At 37.1% G+C, this 23410-nt stretch overlaps 1 protein-coding gene across 1 annotated transcript; it reads left to right on the top strand.

The window, feature by feature from the left end:
- Positions 1 to 300: 300 nt before the first annotated feature.
- On the top strand, positions 301 to 22188 carry Klhl28 (kelch-like family member 28). The gene is made up of 5 exons (XM_013012264.1): positions 301 to 384; positions 10071 to 10969; positions 14215 to 14658; positions 16050 to 16258; positions 21948 to 22188. Exons 2-5 carry the CDS (start codon positions 10071 to 10073, stop codon positions 22109 to 22111), a joined length of 1716 nt encoding a protein of 571 aa, XP_012867718.1. The 5' UTR covers positions 301 to 384; the 3' UTR covers positions 22112 to 22188.
- The last annotated feature ends 1222 nt before the right edge of the window (positions 22189 to 23410 follow it).

Consider the following 23410-nt stretch of genomic DNA (forward strand, 5'->3'; position numbering starts at 1 on the left):
ACCCGGAAATCAACCTCCCGAGGTGAATGCTGGGTCTTGTAGTCCACGTTGGCTGTTACGAACCGGCGGTGTCCTGGAAGAGGAAGTCAGAACGTTGGAACGTGTTTAGAATGGAAGGGGGGAGGGGTGGGGCTCCAGACACGAAGCGGAAATGACGTTTCCAGGCTCGGAGCGGAAGTTTCCCCCGCCCCGCCCGGCAGAGTTGAGGTTTGACCAGAGCGAGTGACAATTCTGTTTGGGCTCGGCTGGTCCAAGGCTCCTCCTCCTCCTCCTGTCGCCGCAGGTGTTATTCCTGGGACTCAGGTATTTTCCTTTAGCTGTCCTCCAGCGGCGCAGGCTTTGGCAGAGTTTTGCCCCGAGTGCCCCGGGAGCGCCAGTTGAGAGGTAAAGGAATGGACGGGAGCAAGCAGGGAGAGAGGCGACATCTCGTACCGGGCTCGTTGCCGTAGTGGAACGCGCGTTATTTCTGCCAGCGTAAAAGCGATCCTTTCCTCCTGCCCGCCGGCTGATCCGAACCGGAGGTCTGCACGAAGGCCACGCTCTGGTTTACACCCCACCCCCACCCCCTCAACTCCTGGTCTTTGGGGAGACTACCACCCCTCTTTCCTGGCCCTTGTCTCCTTTGGGTACTTAACTGGCTGCTGTGGAGGGTGAATGGTTTTCTGTCATTCGCTTTTGCTTACCCCCATCACTTTAAGCTCTCGTTGAAACATTCCTAATCCGGAGGTCAAGCGTGCTTTTCCCTGGAGCCTCGCGTTCGATTGCATCCTCGAAGGCTTCCCTTCTAAGGCAGTGCCCCTGTGGAACTCACCTGTCCCCCTCCCCCCCCACCGCCTCCCTCCACCAACCCAGCCTCCCAGCCGGAGCCTTTCGGTCTCCGGGAGACGGGGATTGCGATGATGATTATTTCTGTGGCGGTGCAAGTTCTTGGTATCACAGTCCCAGGAGATTTCCACCCTGAGGATTTCGAGAGGATAGTTCTTTGTTTAAGGGGAACTGAGAAAGTGATGGACGTTACGTCCTTCTCAATAAAAGTTAAGTGGCCCCACTTGAAGAGCTGAGGTTTCTTGTGTGAGACTGAATAGCTTTGGAGTGTGGAATCTATTCTGGTTGGTTGGTTGGTTTTGTTTTTTGAAAACAAGGGTGCACGTTGGCCTCAAACTCTCCATACCTTTCTATACTATTTCCTTGGGTCCCTGAGAGTTGTCATTGCAATCTTGCACCATCACAAAGACCTTGAAGAGATATTTTTAAAGGAATAATATGTTTACTTTTGCATGACACAGAAAAGTCTTGAGTTATAATTCCAAGTCTCAAATTCATACACTCAAAATGCAAATTTCTTGCCCCACTTTTTTTTTTTTACCAGGTGGGAATTCTCTCAAACACTTGTAAAATCTTGGAATAATCGAGTCAATTTATAAGAAATGTTCCAGGCTCATTCACGTTGAAATTTTATTTCTGGATTTTATCTGATAGCACAGTTGAATTTAGCAGGCTTGTTTTCTTTTGGGAAAAGTATTACTGTAAATGATGCTGCATAAGCATGCATGTTTTAGTTTAAATTCTAAGTGGTTTCTTTGTTAGTCATTCTGATGCATAAGTGAATTAGCCTAAATTTGGTTTAGTTAGATCAACAATTCTAAACTACCACTTCCCGTACACATTCTTTTCTATTGTCAAGGGGAAAGAATATTTGGTCCTTAACTTCCAACTGAGAACCTTAAATATATACTTTGCTCATGTATGGTTAGCCTTCAGAAGCCCAGTTCAAATGAAGGCAATAAGAGAATGATGTACACATTAGAATGCCAGTTTATGTTAAAGTAGAAGGTAACTCTTTCCAGTGACTAGAATTTTCAGATTGAAAAATTCAGTACCCTCTTTATGGTATCTGGCTTAGTAACTAGAAGTTGTGTGGTAATCAAATAAATTGAAAGTCTAGAATTATAGTTCAACATCAATTAGTATAGAAAATTAAGAATTACCTCTTCTCTTTATAAAGAATACATTGTACGCATGCACATGCACATGCCAGTCCTAGAGCTTGAACTCAGGGCCTGGGCACTGTCCCTGAGCTTCCTTTGCTCAAGGCTCAATCACTGAGTCACAACTTTTTCTGCCAGCTTTTTCTGAGTAGTTTGTTGGAAATAAGAGTCTCACAGACTTCAAACTATGATCCTGGGATCTCAACCTCCTGAGTAGCTAGGATTACAGGCATGAGCCACCAGTACCTAGCTACATTTTTTAATGCCAGTCTTGGACATGAACTCAGTACCTGGACACTGAGCTTTGGAGCCTTGGTGGCTCACACCTGGAATCCCAGCTACTAAAAGAGGCTGAGATCTGAGGATCATAGTTCAAAGCCAGACTGGGCAAGTAAGTCCATGAAACTCTTATCTCCAATTAACCACCAGAAAACTAGAAGTGGCTCTGTCTCAAGTGGTAGAGCACTAGCCTTGCGCTTAAGAGCTGAGGGACAGCGCCCAGGCCCAGAGTTCAAGCCCAATGATCACCACCACCAACAAAAAAGAATACTTTTAAAGGGACCAGAAAAGTAAGTCAAGTAATGGTCATGTCTTATTGCTGGGAGCAAAGGAAGATAAGACTTTTTTTTTTTTGACACTTCTTCTTGTCAGGCCTCATTTTTGATGACTTGGAAAATGCAATGGTTTTCATGGTATATATATAGGAAGTGAGATCATATCATGTAACTTTTCTGGTTACCTTGTAAAATATAACCCCATTTTTCTTTATTTTTCAGATAGGGTATGGAATTTGTTGCCCAGACTGGGCTTGAATCTTTTTCCTTTTTTTTTTTTCTTTTGTTTTGGTCAGTCATGGGGCTTGAACTCAGGGTCCAGGTGCTGTCCCTGACTGAGCTTTTTCGCGTAAGGTAAAACACTTTGAGCCACAGCTCCACTTCTGATTTTCTGGTGGTTATTGAGGATAAAAGTCTCATACCCTTTCCTACTTGAGCTGGCTTTGAATCATTATCTTCACATCTCAGCCTCCTGAGTAGCTGGGATCACTGGCATGGGCCATTAGTGCTTTGGTCTTGAATCTTGATCCACCGAATCTTAATTTTACTCTTAATCAAATTAAATTAATTAGGTTAGTAGAATACATTTAATTGCCTTATAATTAATAGAATATCTCAAAAAAGTTGAAAGAAGATAGTTAAGGATAAATGCTGAAAACTGCCTTTTTTTTGTAAGCTAAAACTTTCAGTACTTTTAAGTTCAGTTAACTAAATTAATACCTTAATGTTCTGATCTGAACTTAAGTTAGCTAAACACAGTTGTACTACGAACTTTTTATTTCCAGTCAGAGATAATAAATTTGTTAGATGAGTCACTGTAACTTTTTTGTGTTCTTACTCAAATATTTGATATCCAAGTATATTAGAATCAGTGTGAAATCTGTAAATTATTAAGAATTTAAAAAGTTGTTAAGAACCTCTGTGAAAATGAAAGGTGCTATTAATATTAGCAAGTAATTATAACAATTCCATTTAGTGTTATTGCTATTACTTATTATTTGCCATGTACTCTGCTAGGTACTTAATGAATATTAACTCATTTAATCCTCACAAGATTTGAACATTATGTAGATTATTTTTGTGTGTATGTGCCAGTCTTGGACCTGAGCTCAGGACCTGAGTACTGCCCTGAGCTTTTTGTGGTTAAAGCTTGTATTCTACCACTTGAGTCACAGCTCCACTTTTGGCCTTTTTTCTAGTTGAAGATCAGAGGTTCATAGACTTTCCTCCCAGGCTGGCTTTGAATTTTGATACTCAGATCTCAGCCTCTTGAGTAGCTAGGATTATAGGTGCTAGCCACTGGTGCCCAGCTACTATGCTTTTTTATAATATATATATATTTTAATTTATCTACTCTGAGATGAATTGAACAAAGGAAGAAAGTAAAATACCTATTCAGTTTCACTGTTTGCTTTTAGCTTTGGGTATGTTTGGTAGAAAAAAGAAAGAGTATTGAAGTTATAGGATAAATTAGAATTTTCTGTTATTCATACCTTTTATTATGCACTACTTCATTGTATATTTTAAATTTCTAATTATACGCTTAATAGATGGTTACTGTATTAGAACTTCAATAAATTTAACTTATGTAGGCTTTCTTTTATACCTGTAGAATTAAATGTTTTCTCAATATCAGTGATATACCTTCATCTACTTTGACTTTCACTGTGCATTTCTGATCTCAGCCAGAACTATAAACAAAAATCCAATTTTTATTGCCTGTTTAGCACCAATCTATATTAGTTAACAAGATTGCATGTCTGTTGCAACCAGCTTTTCAATGGGCAGGGATTAATTATGTAGCTTGAAGCTTTTATTGCATGTAGTGAGACCTTTGGGAACTTGCTTTCTGCTTTATTATCTGAATTTATGACATAATGATGCATATTAATGAAAGTCTTCTAATTTTACTTTTGTTTTGCCACATATGATGAAAATCAGTCTCAGAGAAAGGGACTCAGATTCACTGATGAAATTATATGCCATCATCAATTGAATTCTACTTGTAAGGAAAATGGACTAGGAGAGCAGTTAAAATATGTAATTTCATATTCCTCCTAACTTCATTTTGTACAGAAAAGTGTTTCTTTTGATATTTTTTTCAGGAACCATCATTCTCTTCACTATTATTTTCTGTGGTAGTGTCTCTATTTTTATGGTAATACTTAATTGCTCCTCAACTGATTTCAGCACCACTGCTTTGTACGGTAGGTGTCAATTAAGTACATAGATTCTGAACTTTCAGATAGACTTTTATTATCTTAGATTTAGGACTTAAAAAGTGTGAAGTCTTCGCTTAACATTGTATTGTGGATATTTATTAAAGAATATATAGATATTAGAATATTGTTGCATTGTTAAAACTTTTCAAATAAATACTGTTTCTTCAATATTGGCTAGTTTAATTACCTTGTTTTATTTTATTTTTTTATTTTTTTTGGGGGGGGGGTCAGGTCGTGAGGCCTGAACTGTGGGCCTGGGCACTGTCCCTCAGCTCTTCAGCTCAAGGCTAACGCTCTACCTTGAGCCACAGTGCCACTTCCGGCTTTTTTCTTTTTGCTTATGTGGTGCTGAGGAATGGAACCCAGGGCCTCATGCATGCAAGGCAAGCACTCTACCATTGAGCCACGTTCCCAGCCCCAATTACCTTGTTTTATAATACCAAAATTAGAAAGAAAAAATGACAAGTATGTGAGAAATCCTAGATAGCAAATCTGATATACAGGTAACAGAAGGGAATGATTATTCATGGATCTTTGTTTATTTCACTTTAAAGCCCTGATGTATTTTGGTATCAAATCTGTGTCTTTATTTGTATGTACATGCATGTATACCTTTGATCTACTCAGAAAATCTTAAGTTCTAAGCTGCTTGCTTGCTGCCACTTATAATGCCTCCAATATCATGATTTACCTTTTTTAGCCTTCTATTTGTTACTTTTTATTTTATTTTATTTTTTGTTAGTTATTTTTATTGCAAAGATACTGTACAGAGGGGTTACAGTTGCATTAGTAAGGTAATGAGTCCATTTCCTATCGAGCATTGTTACCCCTCCTTTGTTTTTCTCCTACTATCCCTTCCCTACCCAAACTCCTCCCCCCACCCCAAAGTTGTAAAGTTCATTTTCAACATTGTGTCTTGTACTACTTGTTACATTTTAATTTCTTTGTTTAGTTAAAAATTGTAATAAGTTTAAAAAATTAAGAACTTATTTAATAAGACTATAACATAGCACTGAAAATTTTGGAAACAATACTGTGGTTTAAAATTTGATTTGAGTGAATAGTCTGTTCCTTAAATTTCTTTATTTCTAAAAGTAGTATCTCATATTGTTGCTCTGAGAATGAAAGCAATTAATGCATGTAAAACTTAGAACAGATGGGAAGGGATGGGAAGGGGAAACAAAGGAGGAGGCTACAATGCTTGATAAGAAGTGTACTCATTATCTTGCCCATGTAATTGTAACCCCTCTGTACAGTATTTTCACAACCAAACACTATTCACTATTGTGAATAGTGAGGCAATGAACATGGATGTGCAGGTGTCCTTATCATATCCTGGCTCATAATGCCCAGGGTAGATGCCAAGGAATGATTTGGTTGGATCATAGGGGAGATCCATCTTTAATTTTTTGAGGAACCTCCAGACTGCTTTCCAGAGTGGTTGTACTAGTTTACATTCCCAACAGCAGTACTACAGGCTTCCTTCCCCTCATATCCCCACCAGCATTTGTGGTTAGAATTCAAAATGTTGGCCTATCTAACTGTAGTAAGATGGTATCTCAGGGTTGTTTTGATTTGAAATTACTTTATGGCCAGGAATGATAATCATTTCCTCATGTATTTCTTTGCCATTGTTCCCTTTTCTTCTGAGAAGTCTCTCCTTGCCCATTTAGAAATTGGTGTATTAAGTTTGGGAGGGGTTAGTTTCTTGAGATCTGTGTATATATTGGATATTAGCCTTTTTCTTATGTATTGCTGGTAAAGGTCTTTTCCCAATTGGTTGGCTGATACTTTAGTAGTTTAGTAGCTATGTCCTTAGCTATGCAGAAACTTTTTATATTAATGTAGTCCCACTTGTCATATCCCTCTCCTATCTGTTGTGCCCCTGGGACTCTAATCAGGAAGTTCCTGTAAGTTCTAATATCTCTCCTACTCTCTCTTGCAGTAGTTTCAGAGTTTGAGGTCTGATGTTGAGGTCTTTGATCTATTTTGAGTTGATGTTAGTGGATGGTGACAAGCAGGGATCCACTTTAAATTTTCTGCATATGGCTGCCCATTTTTCTCAGCACCAGTTTTTGAAGAGGCTCTGTTTTTTCTACTGTATGTCCTTTGCTCCTTTGTCAAATATCAGATGACTCTAAGTATGTGGTTTTATTTCTGGGTTTTCTAATGTGTTTCATTGGCCTTCAAGTCTATTGTTGTGCCAATACCAAGCTCTTTTTGTTATTATGGCTCTGTAGTAGAGTTTGAAATTTGGTATTGTAATACTGCCCACATTGTTTTTTTTTGCCTAGAATTGCTTTGGCTAGTCTAGGTCTTTTGTTCTAGGTCTTTTGTTGTTCCATATGAATTTTTGGATTGTTTTCTTTCAGTAAAGAATGTCATTGGGATGTGATAGGGATTGCACTGAATTTATGTTATTTTTTGCAGTATAACCATTTTCACTATTGATTCTACCTATCCATGAACATGGAAAATCTTTGCATTTCTTAGTGTCCTCTTTGATTTCTTCTTCAGATTTTTATAGTTTTTGTTATAGAGATGTTTTATATCTTTGGTTAGGTTGGTTCCTAGGTTATTTTGTTTGTTTGTTTGATTGCTTATTTTGAGGCTATTGCTAATGGGGTTGTTTTCATGATTTCCCTTTCTTCTTGTGCATTATTGGCATATAGGACAGCTACTGGCCAGGCGCCAGAGGCTCATGCTTGTAATCCTAGCTACTCAGGAGGCTTGAGATTTGAAGATCAAGGTTCAAAGCCAGACCAGGCAGGAAAGTCTGTGAGACTATTATTTCCAATTATCCACCAGAAAACTGAAAGTGGTGCTGTGGCTCAACTGGTTGAGAGCTCACCTTGAGCTGGACAGCTCAGGGACAGCATTCAAGCCTGGAGTTCAAGCCCCATGACCGACAAAACAAAACAAAACAAAAAAACAGAAGGACTACTGATTTTTTTTTGGGGGGGGGGTGTTAATTTTGTATCCTGCTACTTCGCCAAAGTGGTTGATTAGCTACAGGAGTTTTGGGGTGGAGAATTTTAGGTACTTTATGTATAAGATCATGTCATCTACAAATAGGGATAGTTTAGTTTTTTCTTTCCCTATGTGAATCCCTTTAATATCCTTTTCTTGCCTTATTGCTCTGGCTAAGAATTCCAAAACTATAGTGAAGAGGAGTGGAGAGAGTGGGCATCCTTGCCTTGTTCCTGATTTTAGTGGAAATGGTTTTAGTTTTTCCCCATTTAGTATGATATTGGCTGTTCGTCATATGTAGTCATTATTGTTTTAAGGAATATTCCTTCTATTCCATTTTCTCCAAAGCTTTTAACATGAATTGATGTTGTATTTTGTCAAAGGCCTTTTCTGTATCTTTTGAGATAATCATGTGGTTCTTGACCTTGGATCTGTTGATGTGATGAATTACTTTTATTGACTTATATATGTTAAACCATCCCTGCATCTATGGGATGAAGCATACTTGGTCATAATGTATGATTTTTTTGTATTTGTTTCTGGATTCTGTTGACTAATATTTTATTGAAGAGCTTTGATTCTGTGTTCATCAGAGAGATTAGTCTGTAGTTCTCTTTTTTTGTTGGATCCTTACCTGGTTTGGGATGAATGTGATATTGTCTTCATAGAATGAGTTTGGGATTGCTCCCTCTGCTTCTATTTTATGGAAAAGCTTGAGCAATATTGGTATTGGTTCATCTTTAAAAGTCTTATAGAATTCAGAAGTGAATCCATTTGGACCTTGGGTTTTCCTTGTTGGGAGACCTCTGATTACTTACTTCAACTTTTTGCATGTTATTGGTTTAGCTGGTCTATATCTTCTTGGTTCATTTTAGGCAGTTTGTATATTTCTAAAAATTTATCCATTTCTGCTAGGTTTTGTTCTTTAATGAGTACAGGTTTTGTAAATAGCCCTTTATAATCACTTGGATTTCCTGGATGTTTGTTGTAATATTTTTGGTGGCATCTCTGTGTCTTGATTTGAATTTCCTCTCTTCTTTTTTTCATTAACCTCACAAGTGGTCTGTCAATTTTTTCAAAAAACCAGACTTTTGTTTGATTGATTTTTGTTTGTGGTGGTGGTTATGGGGCCTGAACTCTGAGCCTGGGCGCTGTCCCTCAGCTATTCAGCTCAAGGCTACACTCTACCACTTGAGCCATAGCACCATTCTGTTTTTTCTGCTTATGTGGTGCTGAGGAATCGAACCCAGGGTCTCATGCAGACAAGCACTCTACCACTGAGCCACCTTCCCAGCCCATTTCATTGATTTTATGTATATATTTTTAGTATTGATTTTATGTATATATTTTGTTGATTTCTGCCCTAATCTTTGTTCTTTCTCACCATCTATTAGTTTTAGCTTTGAATTTTTTCTAGAGGTTTTAATTACATTATACAGTTATACTTCAGCTGTTTCTGTTTTCTTTTATGTGTGCACTTAGGGCTATTAACTTTCTTCTCAACACTGATTTTGCTGCACCCAGAGGTTCCATTGTGATGTGTTTTCATTTTCATTGAATTGTGAGAACTTTCTAATTTCTTCTTTAATTTATTCTTTGACCTAGGTGTTTCAGTAGTGTGTTATTCAGCACCATGTAGTGGAGTGATTTCTGCAGTGTGTGGTGTTGTTGAGAACTAGCTTGATTCTACTGTGATCAGAGAGGATGCAAAGGATTATTGCCAATCCTCTTGCTTAGGTTCTTTGTGTGTACTATGATGTGATCTGTTTTGGAGAATGTTCCATGGGCTGCTGAGATCACTGATTTTGCTATAGTTACTGAATTGACAGCAATGATACTTTTGTTTGTTAAATTATTGAATTTTGGCAGAAGAGTATGAGTAGATGTAATTTCTTTCCAATTGATATTACTGATATGGTTATTGAAGAAATTGTCAATTAGCTAGTATTGTTTCAAAACTAATTTTGCTTTAATACATTTTCTTCCCACATTTGCATTTTGCTCCAGTGATAGCTTAGATTTGGCATTTTTGAAGGTAAACAGAATGATAGATTTGACAGTTTTAATCAGTAAGTCTATGCTCCAGAGACCTTTATTGTTTAGAGTTTATCATGTAAGATTTGGGGCTTCCATTTGCTAATATCTGTCACAGTAGAGGTGAATTAGATGAAAATTAAATTGCCTTCAATTTTTTTTTGCTCTACAATTTAGAAGTTAGAAACCAACACACAGAAAGCAAATAATAAATCTAATAAATCTGAATACTATTTGAAATATAATCAGCTTGGCATGATTACTTTGAAATAACTTTCTGTACTTTTTGGTTTTTTTTGTAGATGGACCACACATCCCCAACCTACATGCTTGCTAACTTAACCCACTTGCATTCTGAACAACTTCTGCAAGGATTAAACCTTCTTCGTCAACATCACGAACTGTGTGACATCATTCTTCGTGTAGGGGATGTTAAAATTCATGCACACAAAGTGGTACTTGCCAGCATTAGCCCATATTTCAAAGCTATGTTCACTGGAAATCTTTCTGAAAAAGAGAACAGTGAGGTTGAGTTTCAGTGCATTGATGAAACTGCTCTTCAGGCCATTGTAGAATATGCCTATACAGGAACTGTTTTCATTTCTCAGGACACAGTTGAAACTCTCCTTCCAGCAGCAAACCTACTTCAGATAAAGCTGGTCCTGAAAGAGTGTTGCGCATTTCTTGAAAGCCAACTTGATCCTGGTAATTGTATTGGAATTTCTCGTTTTGCAGAGACATATGGTTGTCATGACCTTTATTTGGCAGCCACTAAATACATATGCCAGAATTTTGAAGCTGTTTGCCAGACAGAAGAGTTTTTTGAACTTACACATGCTGATTTGGATGAAATTGTCTCCAACGACTGTTTGAATGTAGCTACAGAGGAGACTGTTTTTTATGCATTAGAATCTTGGATCAAATATGATGTACAAGAACGCCAGAAGTACCTAGCACAGCTACTGAACAGTGTACGATTACCATTATTGAGTGTTAAATTTCTCACTAGGCTATATGAAGCAAATCATCTTATTCGGGATGATCGTGCTTGTAAACATCTTTTGAATGAAGCCCTAAAGTACCACTTCATGCCTGAACATAGACTCTCTCATCAGACAGTCTTGATGACACGACCGCGCTGTGCTCCCAAAGTACTTTGTGCAGTAGGAGGGAAATCTGGACTCTTTGCCTGTTTGGATAGGTAAATAGAAGGTTTTCTTAAAGGAGTGATGTTATTAGATTTTATGCTTTTTAAATGTGCTTATGTTCAGTATTTTTAAAAAATTTACTTTCCTTTGTTTTCGTTATTGCTTCTTTTTGTTGTTTTTTCTTCTTAAAATCCATCATTGTATTAATCACATTGTTATCCATTTTCTTCAAAACTCAGTTACTAACATTTATACCCACCAGAGCATTCTCATTTATCTATATTATCTACTTACTTCCTTTTTTTTCTGAAACCAACTACATCTTCATTGGAACAAACCAGGCTGGAGGGGATATTTATTCTTGTCAACTGTATAAGAAAATGCTAAAGAAGAGAACTAGGAACCCGGGATGAGGGTAGACTGAGGACAGGTATGGGTTTGAAAAAAAGCAATTAATTAGAAGAATCATCAAAGAAATAAAAAACAGGATATTGCTGTAAATTGTGGGCTTTATGTGCAATTCATTTTTTTTCTATGTGTTTTTTTTTTTTTTTTTGGGTCCCGTCGTGGGGCCTGAACTCTGGGCCTGGGCACTGTCCCTCAGCTCTTCAGCTCAAGGCTAGCACTCTACCACTTGAGCCATAGTCCCACTTCCGGCTTTTTTCTTTTTGCTTATGTGGTGCTGAGGAATCAAACCCAGGGCCTCAGGCATGCAAGGCAAGCGCTCTACCACCTATGTGTTTTCTTTAAGAAATGGCTTAGATGTCTTTCTCCCCAGTAAGAAGGAATAGGAAAGAAAAAGATTAATTAGTGAATTAATTTCATGAGGTCAGCCAGGACAATTTTAGCGATAAGAAAACCCTGAGCAAATAGTTAGAAAATAAAGGAATTTAAATCTGTCAACACAAAAAGGAATAAAACCAACAGTGTAAAATACATAGAAAGGTAGACCATTCTTTTTTTTTTTTTTTTGGTAGACCATTCTTAGATATTTCATCGGCACCTTAATGTCTAAAACTAAACACATTATTTTCTCCCTTAAAGTGGTTCCTCACCTTGTATTCTCCTAGTATATAATCATCTAAACAATTATTTAATGAAGAAATAGCATTCATCTTTGAAAGATTTCTCTCTTCCTATCACATTCCTTTTTTGTATTTATCTAAGTACCAAATCCTGTCAGTATACTCTCTTAAAGCATTTCTAATTTTATGATGCATTTTCTCTCTTTAGTACTTCTATTCTTAACTTACCTGTACTTCTAAACCTCACATCACTTGGATGCTAATCTTGAGCTTTCAATCTTCTTCTATAAGGAAAAATCTTTTGCATGTTATTCTAAAATATAAATCTGGTCGTTTTACTACCCTCTTTGAAATAGTTTTTTAATATACATAAATTTTTTATCATGGTGTACAATAACGTCTTTGATTTGGCTCATGTTGAGTATTCATTGCTTGATTTGTTATATCAGAGATATAAAGATGAAAACAGCTATTCTCCTTTGGCAATGTGAACATCATTAATGACTTTTTTATCTAATAATTCAGAATGAGTTAATTAAGCTTTGGTACTGTTGGAGATAGATGAGTGTATTTTGCATGTGTGAATAGGACATAAACATTTGGAGACCAGGGAGACAATAGTATTGTCTCCCCTAAGCATTCATGTTTTCAAGTTTAATCCATACTATTTGGTAATAAGAGGTTGAAACTTAACCTACCCATGGTATTTAAATGTAGAACCTTTGGGAAGTGATTCGAATTAAAATCACATGGGTAAAATCCTCTGACTGAATACTGGTAGCTTATGCCTATAATACTAGCTACTCAAGAGGCTAAGATCTGAGGATCAAGGTTATAAGCCAGCTATGGCAAACAAATTTGAGAGACTATTATTGCCAGTTAATTGGCAAAAAAAAAAAAGTGGAGTTGTGGCTCGACTGATAAGAGTACCAGCCTTGAGTGAAAAAGCTGAGGAAGAGCTCAAGATCCTGAGTTCAAGCCTCAGTACCAGCACACACACACACACACACACACACACACACAGAAAAGAGAGTACCCACACATCATACTCACACACATATACTTAGCATACTCCCTGCCTCTTACTATGAGTTGTCCTGAACTTACTCTTCAGGCAAGAAGGCTTTCAAAAGCATGAATCCTCCAACCATGGACTATAACAATCAGCCAAAAGTATCCTCTTCTCTATAATTCATGAAGTCTGTGGAATTGGTGTCATTAATAATAGAAAACAGACTACAACAACCCAATAGACTACTACTGGCAATACTTTTGAAGTTCTTATGCCCTTCCCTGCTGCCATCTCTGATATTGCATGAGAAAGTAATTTGTTTATTTGCACTGGCACAATATTATGATCTAGTATATGGACATAATATAATCTTTCTTCCTAAATGGGAATTTTAAGTATTAAACTCATATACATGCAAATAAGTGTACAAATCCCCTGTCTGTAGCTCAACAAATTGAACATTGCAAATTAGTTCAATCCACAGAGTATGACCAGCACCAGAAGCCAGCTTGAACTGTTTTCCCAACCCAACGGTAATCACTATCTGCTTTCCGATCCAGAAATGTGTTTTACATGCTTTTGAATATATTGAATATATTGCTTTCAAATATATTCTTTTGAATTTGGTATCTTTCAGTGTTACACATGTAAGATTCACCTCAGGAAAATGCAGCTGTAGTTCATTGATTTTTTTCATTACTATATAATATTTTTGTATAACATCACAATTTATCCATTTTATGGTATATATGTATTTAGATTGCTTTCTATTTTTTGCTATTAGACATAATATTGCTATGAACATCTTTGTACATATACACATGTATATGTGTTTCTTCAGTATATATCTAAGAGTGGAATTGTTCAGCCATAGGACAGATATACTATGCCTTATTTAACTATTCCTTTTGATGGATTTTTGTGTTATAATTTAATTAAAATTTGTATATGTGTTTCCTAATGAAAAATTTAGTAGAAGTTAGATTAGGAATACAGGAATGAAGGTATACCTATGTGTTTGACTTTATTAGCTAATGTATCAATGTTTGCTAAGGTAATTTGTACCAACTGATAACTTGGAGTACCCATTCCTTGCTCCACATTGTTTCCAACAGTTTTTATTATCTAACTTTAAATTTGTGCCAGTTTGGATTATGTGTCATAGTGAGTTTAATTTTGCATGTCCCTTATTACTGAGAGTCAACATTTTTTATGAGCCATTTCGGCTTTGTAATTTTAATTTTTTCTGCTTATTCTTTAGTGTGGAGATGTATTTTCCTCAAAATGACTCTTGGATTGGTTTGGCACCCCTAAACATTCCTCGCTATGAGTTTGGAATATGTGTTTTAGACCAAAAGGTGTATGTTATAGGTGGTATTGAAACAAATGCGCGTTCTGGCGTCACTATCAGAAAACATGAAAATTCAGTAGAATGTTGGAATCCTGATACGAATACCTGGACTTCACTAGAGAGTATGAATGAGAGCCGAAGTACTCTTGGAGTAGTAGTACTTGCAGGAGAACTTTATGCTTTAGGTGGATATGATGGACAGTCTTATTTACAATCTGTAGAAAAATATATTCCCAAATTAAGAAAATGGCAACCTGTGGCACCAATGACTACGACAAGAAGTTGTTTTGCGGCAGCTGTTTTGGATGGAATGATATATGCCATTGGTGGGTATGGTCCTGCTCACATGAACAGGTATTTAATCACATTGTGTCTCAGATTTTTAAAGGCATTATTGACAAGTATTTCTTAACAATTTATGAGCTTCCTCTTTAATATTTTCAAGTAAGATTGATTGTGTATACAGGATTTTCTTATATGCCTACGATTCAAATCCCTCCTGTTAAATCTCACATTCACTCAATAAATTTAAATAGATTGTTTTAAAACTCAGATACCTAAAAATTAAGAAATAGACCATTTTAGATTTATGCATTTATATGTGTTTATTTGGCTTTGTATTCATTTCTTGTTAAAGAAATAATTTTAATTCCTGTATTGCAATATAATGCATCATAAATTTAAATTCTTATTTAAATACTCCTTTCTGGATTCTCTGAACATATATGAATTGTCATATATCTGGGTGGTCCTAAAAATCAGAAACATAAAGATCCCTGTACTCTGTAATATATCCTCCGAATAAATAGTATATGTGAAGCTGAGCACTGGTGGCTCATGCCTGTAATCCCAGCTACCCAGGAGTGTGAGATCTGAGAATCACAATTTGAAGCCAGCCTTGGTAGTAAAGTCTGTGAGACTCTGATGTCCAGTTAACTATCAAAAAGCTAGAAATGTAGCTGTGACTCAAATCTAGAGTTGCCAGGCATGAGTGAAAAAGCTAAGAGACAGCCAGTTGGAGTCATGGGACTTATCACCAAAAACAAAGTAGATGTGAGAAAATAAAAGTTTAAAGTTACTGCTTCATAGATAACTATTCATAATTCTGAATCCTCATTGAAAAATGATATTCTGAAGATTTTTATCTCTAATAGTAATTGTAATTGGAGAGGTAGGTGTTTTACTGATTGTGAGCAATTTTTTTTTTTTTTTGCCAGTCCTGGGGCTTGAACTCAGGACCTGGGTGCTGAACCTGAGCTTCTTTTGCTCAGGGCTAGTACTCTACCACTTGAGCCACAGTGCTACTTCTGGCTTTTTCTGTGTATGTGATACTGACGAATTGAACCCTGGGCTTCATGCATGCTAGGCACGCATTCTACCACTAAGCCTCATTCCTAGCCCTGAGGGTGAGCATTTTAATAGTAGACTCTTATGGTTATATGTAACTACTGTGCTATTTCATATAAAGGATGTGTGCATATATGGGGGAATCCCAAAATCAGGAACCCACACACACACACTTGGATACCTAGAATGACTCATAAAAGAATAGCATACTACTTACTATTGCACCCTATCCACAAGGTAAACTTTTATCCCGAACCCTTATCTAGACTACGTGGAAGAAATTACTTGTGTTTTATATCTCTTTATTTGAACTTTCAACTGGTGGGTTTGAGTTTTGCTTTGGAAGGGAGAGTGACACAAAGATCTTGAACTAATTCTTTTTTCATGAATATTTGCAGTGTGGAGCGTTACGATCCAAGTAAGGATTCTTGGGAGATGGTTGCATCCATGGCAGATAAAAGGATTCACTTTGGCGTGGGAGTCATGCTAGGCTTTATTTTTGTGGTGGGCGGACATAATGGTGTCTCACATTTGTCAAGCATTGAAAGATATGACCCTCATCAAAATCAGTGGACTGTGTGTAGAAGAATGAAAGAACCCAGAACAGGTAATATTTATTAGTTTGTTCATTTATTTGTTTTGCAGTACTGTAAATTAAACCCAGATCCTTGTACATTTATAGGCTGTGCACACTAAGCTGCCTTCCCAGCCCATAATAATTTATCAATTTCTTAACAAATAGGGCAGTGTTTGCTATAGTGCTACTTTTGGAATAGTACTATCTTTAAATGTAACAGTAAAGATATTATTTGTTCAGAGAAGAATAACTTTTTTGTTGTAAACTTGAAAGACAACTAGGTAGAAAAACCATTTCAGTTTACTTAATGTGCCATTGTTTATTGTATGATTTTACAAATTTAGGAAATGAATTTTGGGAAATGTTGTTTTTTTACCTAGAACCTTTTTTTGTCCATATAACACTTCATCATTTTATGTTTTATATTAACATACTAATTATACAGAATGAGTTTCATGACATTTATACATGCATATAATATATCTTGATTATATTTACCCCTTTCCTCTTCTTTTGTTCTCCTTTCCTCTCCCACCGATCCTCTTCCTACACTTTCTACTTTCTTTCTTTCTTTTTTTTTTTGTCAGTCATGGGGTCTGAACTCTGGGCCTGGGCGCTGTCCCTCAGCTCTTCAGCTCAAGGCTAGTGCTCTACCACTTGAGCCATAGCACCACTTCCAGCTTTTTCTGCTTATATGGTCTGAGGAATCGAACCTAGGGCCTCATGCATGCAAAGCAAGCACTCTACTACTAAGCCACCTTCCCAGCCCTCTTTCTACCTTCATGTGTAGGTTTTACCTCATATATGTGGAGCTCTGTCATGAGACAGCATGTAGTATTTATCTTTCTTAGTCTAGATTATTTTGTACATGATCGCCAGAGTCACTGATTTTCCTGAAAATGAGATAATCTCATTCTTCTTATTGGCCGAACTTAATAAATATATATGTATGTGTATATGTACACACATTCATAAATACATATATGTGTGTGTTTATATGCATGTATATCTTTATCATCCACTGATGAGGACTTAGGATAATACTATACTTAGCTATTGTGAATACTGCCACAATAAACGTGAGTGTTCAGGTACATTGATTCTTTTGGGCATATACACAGTAGTGGCAAAGGAGTTCATAATGGCAGCCCTATTTATTTTCAGGAACTTCAGTATTAGTTTCCATAGTGGCCACAATAATTTCCATCCAACCCAGAGTATCCCTGCATCCTTGTCAGCATTTGTTGTTTTTGTTCTTGATGATAACCATTCTGATGAGTGGAATGAAATCTCTGATTTTCAATTTTTTGGGATCCTTTGGATCCTCTGAGACTCTTAGTATATCTGTTGTAATATCCTCCACCCCTTTTAAAAATGTTATTTTCCCCTTTAGCTAAGGATTTGCCGTCTTGTTTATTTTTTTCAAAGATCCAACTCATTGAATAATAATTTGTATTGGTCTTTAGTCTCCATTTTACTAATTCTGCCTGACCTTTGGAGATTTGTTCTTTTTTCTAAGATCTGAGATGCATCATATAGGGTTTTGTTAGTTTTATATCTCTCTAGCTTTTTAATGCAGGTGCTCATAGCCATAAACTTCCCTTTTAGAACTCCTTTACTATATCACAAAGGTTTTTATTGTGGTTTTGTTTGACTCTAGGAAATTTTAATTTTCTTCCTGACCAGACTAACCAAACCAAAAGTGTATTTATTATTCATGCTCCATATAGTTGCTCCATGTAGCTTACCTTGCTATTAATTTCTAATTTTATTGCATTATGATCTGTTTGGATAAATTATTCCAACTGTTTTATATTTGCTAAGATTTGCTTTATGGCCTAAAATGTGATCTAGTTCAGAAAGATCTATGGATTGCTGGAAACAATGTTTATTCTTTATGTGTCAGATAGGATATTCATTAGATATTTAAGTCCACAAAATCTATGGTGAAGTTTAATTCCAAAGTTTCTTTATTAATAGTTTTTGCCTGATGATTTTGCTTTTAAAGAAAGTAGGATATTGAAGTTACTATTAGTGTACCTGTGTACCTGGACCTGTGTGTTTCTTCATGTCCAGTAATGTTTGTGTTTTGAAATTGTGTAAAACAATATTCAGTACACTTATTTACACTAATTACATCTGTTTTTGGGGGGAAAGGGAGTCCTGTGCTTGAACTCAGGACTTGTCCCAAGCACTGTGCTCGAGGCTAGTGCTAGGATTATAGGTGCCCAGCTTAGTTACATCTTTTTAATAGATTATTCTCATTACTAATATGTAGTGACACTATCTCTTTTGACAAGCCCACTTTGTTGGATAAGAGTATGGCCATGAGCTAGGTGGCTCACTCCTGTAATTCTAGCTACTCAGGAAGCTGAGATCTGAGGAGTGCAGATCAAAGCTAGTCCAGGCAGAAGAGTTCATGAGGGACACTTACCTCCAATTAACTAGCAAGAAACTGGAAGTGGCAGTGTGTTTCAAGTGGTAGAGCAAACAGTCTTGAATAGAAAAAGCCAAGTCAGAGCTAATGCTAGTGCGCGCGTGCGCACACACAGACAGACACACACACACATACACACACACACACACACACACACACACACACACAAACACAGTGTAGCTATGAAAAGCTATGAAATAAATTAATAGAAAAGTCCAGAGAGAATTGTGGCGTATGAAGCTTGCAAATGGCAAGATAAGGTGATAACCAAAACTTGTCTGACAAGGAAATGGGGGCAAAAGTCTACTAAGAATGAAGTAAAAAAGGCAAGAATGAGGAAATAACATGGGACAGTACATCTTTTTTTTCCTTTTTTTGCCAATCCTGGGGTTGGCAAAGAAGAACTCAGGGCCTAGTCGCTGTTCCTGAGTCTGTTTGTGCCCAAGGCTCTGCTCTACCACTTGAGCCACAGTGCCACTTCCAGCTTTTTCTGAGTCTGAGATAAAAGTCTCATGGTCTTTCCTGCCCAGGCTGGCTTCAAACAATGATCCTCAGATCTCTGCCTCCTTAAGTAGGTAGGATTTCAGGCATGAGCCAAAGGTACCTGGCTGAGGGACAGTAAGTCTTTAAGTGTCACAACCTTATAGGGAACAGAAAGGAGATCCACCAATCAGAAAGCCAATTTCTGCTGCCTTGAGCTGAATGGCTGACTTGTCTCTGGCATGTTTATGCCATGTGCTCTTTTTCTCTGCCGTATTTCTTTCCTAATGTATTTTACTGTGTTCCATCTTGCCTGAGTACTTCTCTTGTCTTATTCATTATTAGGGGAATTTTATTGTGCTGTTTCCACATGTCAGTTATATCCCCAATCAACCTCCTCATCTGTCACAGTTCCCCGTTCCCCTCCTCCTTCCTTAAAATAATTTTAATAAGTTTCTTTTTTTTTTCTTTTCATGCACACAAATACAATATATACTTATCTTGGGAAGCCTTCGTTGATTTTGAATTATAACTTCGATGGATATATAATCTCAGTCGATTTTATTTTCTCTCAGTGCTTGAAATATCATTCCATGCTTTACTGGCTTTTAAGGGTTTCTGATAAGAGGTGGTATATAATTAGGAGATGTGATTGCCTTTGGAAGTAACCTCCTGAAGGCTCTCCTTTTCTCTTTTGCTAGCAGGCCTTCTGGTGGGAGACGAGGAGTTATCTTTTGTTTAACTGTCTGAGAGTCTGCTATTTCTTCTATTAACCTAAAATTCAGTCTTTTTGGATTTTACCTGGACCCCTATCTCTTCCTCTAGCATGCCTGTACTTGGTGTTTTGTTTTAGATTCTTAGAAATGCAAGAATGTGCTTATATGCTAATGTCTGTAACCTGTTTTCTTCCCTCCTGGTATTTTGTCTCTCTCCACCCTCTACCTCCTGGGTTATTTTGTTTCATATATTAATTTCACTGTTAGTGAATCTGTTAGTTAGATTCTATAAAAGGGTTAGACTACAATGTGCTTCATAGAGAAAACAAACCAAATACATTATACTGCAGGTAAAGTGAAAATATTTTTTACTTGTCTCATTATTAAGTTTCTTATGGAAATGCTTTAGAAATATTTCTCTTATTTCTGATTAAATAAACACACCATAGCCATTCAAGGAGGGGCTGGGAATGTAGTTCAGTGGAGAGTGCTTGCCTAGCATGCATGAGGCACTGGGTTTGATTCCTCAGTACCACTTAAACAAAATAATAATAATAATGAAATTTTTAAAAATTTAAGGAAAAATGAAAGTTCAAAATGGAATGAACTGTTTAAGCATTTACTATAATTAGCTTATTTTGTAACCATGATAATTTTTTAATTAGGGTAGATTTATTCTATTTAGAACTGTACGTGATAATGTATAAAGCATAACGTATGTAGTTCAATATATTTGAAAACCTGACAGGATGATTCCTAGAAAATGTATATCAATAGATTATTAAACATATAGAAAGAAAGACAGAGTAGAGTAGACCAAAGAAGGAAGACAAGATGAACTCAATGACCAGAGATTCAGGACAAACCAGAGAGGGACACTCTACCAAAATAGAGGCTGTGGGGCTTTAAGGGATGGGATATGGGGGAATGAGACTGGGCACAGAGTAGCTCAGGGGCAGGAAGTTGATATTTGTGATATGGCCACAGGGACCAGCAGCCCAGATTAAGAGAGATTGAGTTGAGCAAAACCTAATAGCCAATGGGGCTGGGAAGGTGGCTCAGTGGTAGAGCGCTTGCCTTGCATGCCTGAGGCCCTGGGTTCGATTCCTCAGCACCACATAAGCAAAAAAAAAAAAAAAAGAAATAAAAAAAAAAGCCGGGCGCTGGTGGCTCACGCCTGTAATCCTAGCTACTCAGGAGGCTGAGATCTGAGGATCAAGGTTCAAAGCCAGCCTGGGCAGGAAAGACCGTGAGACTCCTATCTCCAATAAAAACCACCAGAAAACCGGAAGTGGCGCTGTAGCTCAAGTGGTAGAGCCTTGAGCTGAAGAGCTGAGGGACAGCGCCCAAGCCCAGAGTTCAAGCCCCACGACCAACAAAAAAACAAACAAACAAACAAACAAAAACCTAATAGCCAAATGCTATTCTCTTTCAAGAAATGGCATTAGACCATTCCTGATTGCATAAAAAAATAGTACTTTTTTTTTTTTGGCAGTCGTAGGGCTTGAACTCTGGACTTGGGCACTGTCCCTCAGCTCAAGGCAAGTGCTCTACCATTATGCCACAGTGCCACTTCTGGTTTTCTGGTGGTTTATTGGAGATAAGAGTCTCACGGACTTTCCTGCCCAGGCTGGCTTTGAAGCGTGATCCTCAGATCTCAGCTTCCTGAGTGGCTAGGATTACTGGTATGAGCCACTGTTGCTGGCTTACTACATTCTTAATAGTACATTAAGATTGTATAATGCGTGACGAGATCTGATCATCACACAATACATACATATATTGAAATGTCAGTGCCCCCTATGAATATGTACAATTACAATGTCTTCCTTAATAATATTTTGCTATAATGAGAGAGGGCAGAGTAGGATTGGAGAGCAGAGGCTTTAACTTTTGTATGAAAGGTATAATTTTGCAGTACTTACTTCTATCTTGCTGTTATTAATAATATAATATTGTTACTGCTATTATAATAGGTTGATGAAATGTGTGAGGAAAATATTGAAGTGTAAATTCACTTGTTCCTCTTCAGAAAAAGTCTGCTTCATGTCTCTCTCTCTCTTTTTTTTTTAACCTACCTTTCCAGGAGTTGGTGCTGCAGTAATCGATAACTACCTTTATGTGGTTGGTGGTCACTCGGGGTCTTCCTATCTGAACACAGTGCAGAAATATGACCCTATCTCAGATACGTGGCTGGATTCAGCTGGCATGATATACTGTCGCTGCAATTTTGGATTAACTGCACTTTGACAATTGGGAACCCTTGTGAATAGCATGAAAAGATGTCCAGTTTTCTGAAACCTAAAAGCTACAGTGCTTTTTGTGTGTGTGTGTGTGTGCGTGTGTATGTGTGTGCGTGCGGCGCCAGTCCTGAGGCATGTACTCAGGGCCTACGCACTGCCCCTGAGCTTTTTTGATCAAGGCTAGCACTCTACCACTTGAGCCACAGCTCCACTTCCAGCTTTTTGGTGGTTAATTGGAGATGTAAATCTCATGGACTATCCTGCCCAGGCTGACTTCAAATTGTGATCTTCAGATCTCAAGCCTCCTGAGTAGTTAGGATTATAAGGCATGAGCCACTAGCGCCAAGCCACATTGCTTTCTTTTAACTTGAAATGGCTTGAAGACTCAGACTTTTGAGTTGTTGGTACTTTTGAATTGGCAAATAGTTTTGGTTTCCTCTTGGTTCCACAATAAATCAATAGTTAAGGAAAAAGGAAAGACTTTGCCAATTGAATTGTGCACTTTTTTCCTAAGACTGGGATAGGCTACTTTATGTTCCCATGTGTATATGTAGAGAAATCTTGCTGCTTTTATTATTATTATTATTATTATAGTCTTCCTTTCTTGATGCATATTATGATTTAGTTGTATGAAAGAGGTAGTCGATTGTAGAGTGTATGGAACAACTGAAAAGAATGTTTATACTCCTTGTAGGATGCAAATTTCATATGCTTCACGTATTTTATACAAAGGGCTGCTTTTACTTTCAGTACTTTTAAGGGTTGTAAATACATGCCATGGCAAGTCATCTGGATATTCTTTCAGGTAACAGCTTTGGAGCTAGTGGTGTAGTAAGTCTGCAAAAGAGTTTCTTTTATTACCTTATTTGGGTGTATTCACTGTTAATATTTTTTATACATGTGTAAGTTAATGCTGGATGAATTCTGTTACTCTTCTATGCTGTCATAAGCATGGATAGAGTTGGTATCAGTTTCAATTTTTCTTTAGTAGTTCAGCACGCTTCCCAGTGTTGCTGCAGGTATTTTAAGTGTTTAGTAACCCGATTGATGCACTCTTCATTTTTTTCATATACCTGAAATAATTTTAGTTTTTTAAAAGATTTTTATTTGCTTTTATGATGTATTCATATATACAAATGGTGCTAACTGTAAGATTTGTCACAAGGCCATAACTGATGTGTTTTTTTTTTTTTTTGGTTCCTTAGTGTAAAATATGCATGACTGTTTTGTCTTTGTCTTTTCTTTTTACTGGCTTGATTAACTGTGTTTATTAAAAATGTTAGTGATTATATTAATGTTAAATCCA

The sequence above is a fragment of the Dipodomys ordii genome, unplaced genomic scaffold, assembly GCF_000151885.1.
Source record: "Dipodomys ordii isolate 6190 unplaced genomic scaffold, Dord_2.0 Scaffold16, whole genome shotgun sequence".
Lineage (NCBI taxonomy): Eukaryota > Metazoa > Chordata > Mammalia > Rodentia > Heteromyidae > Dipodomys > Dipodomys ordii.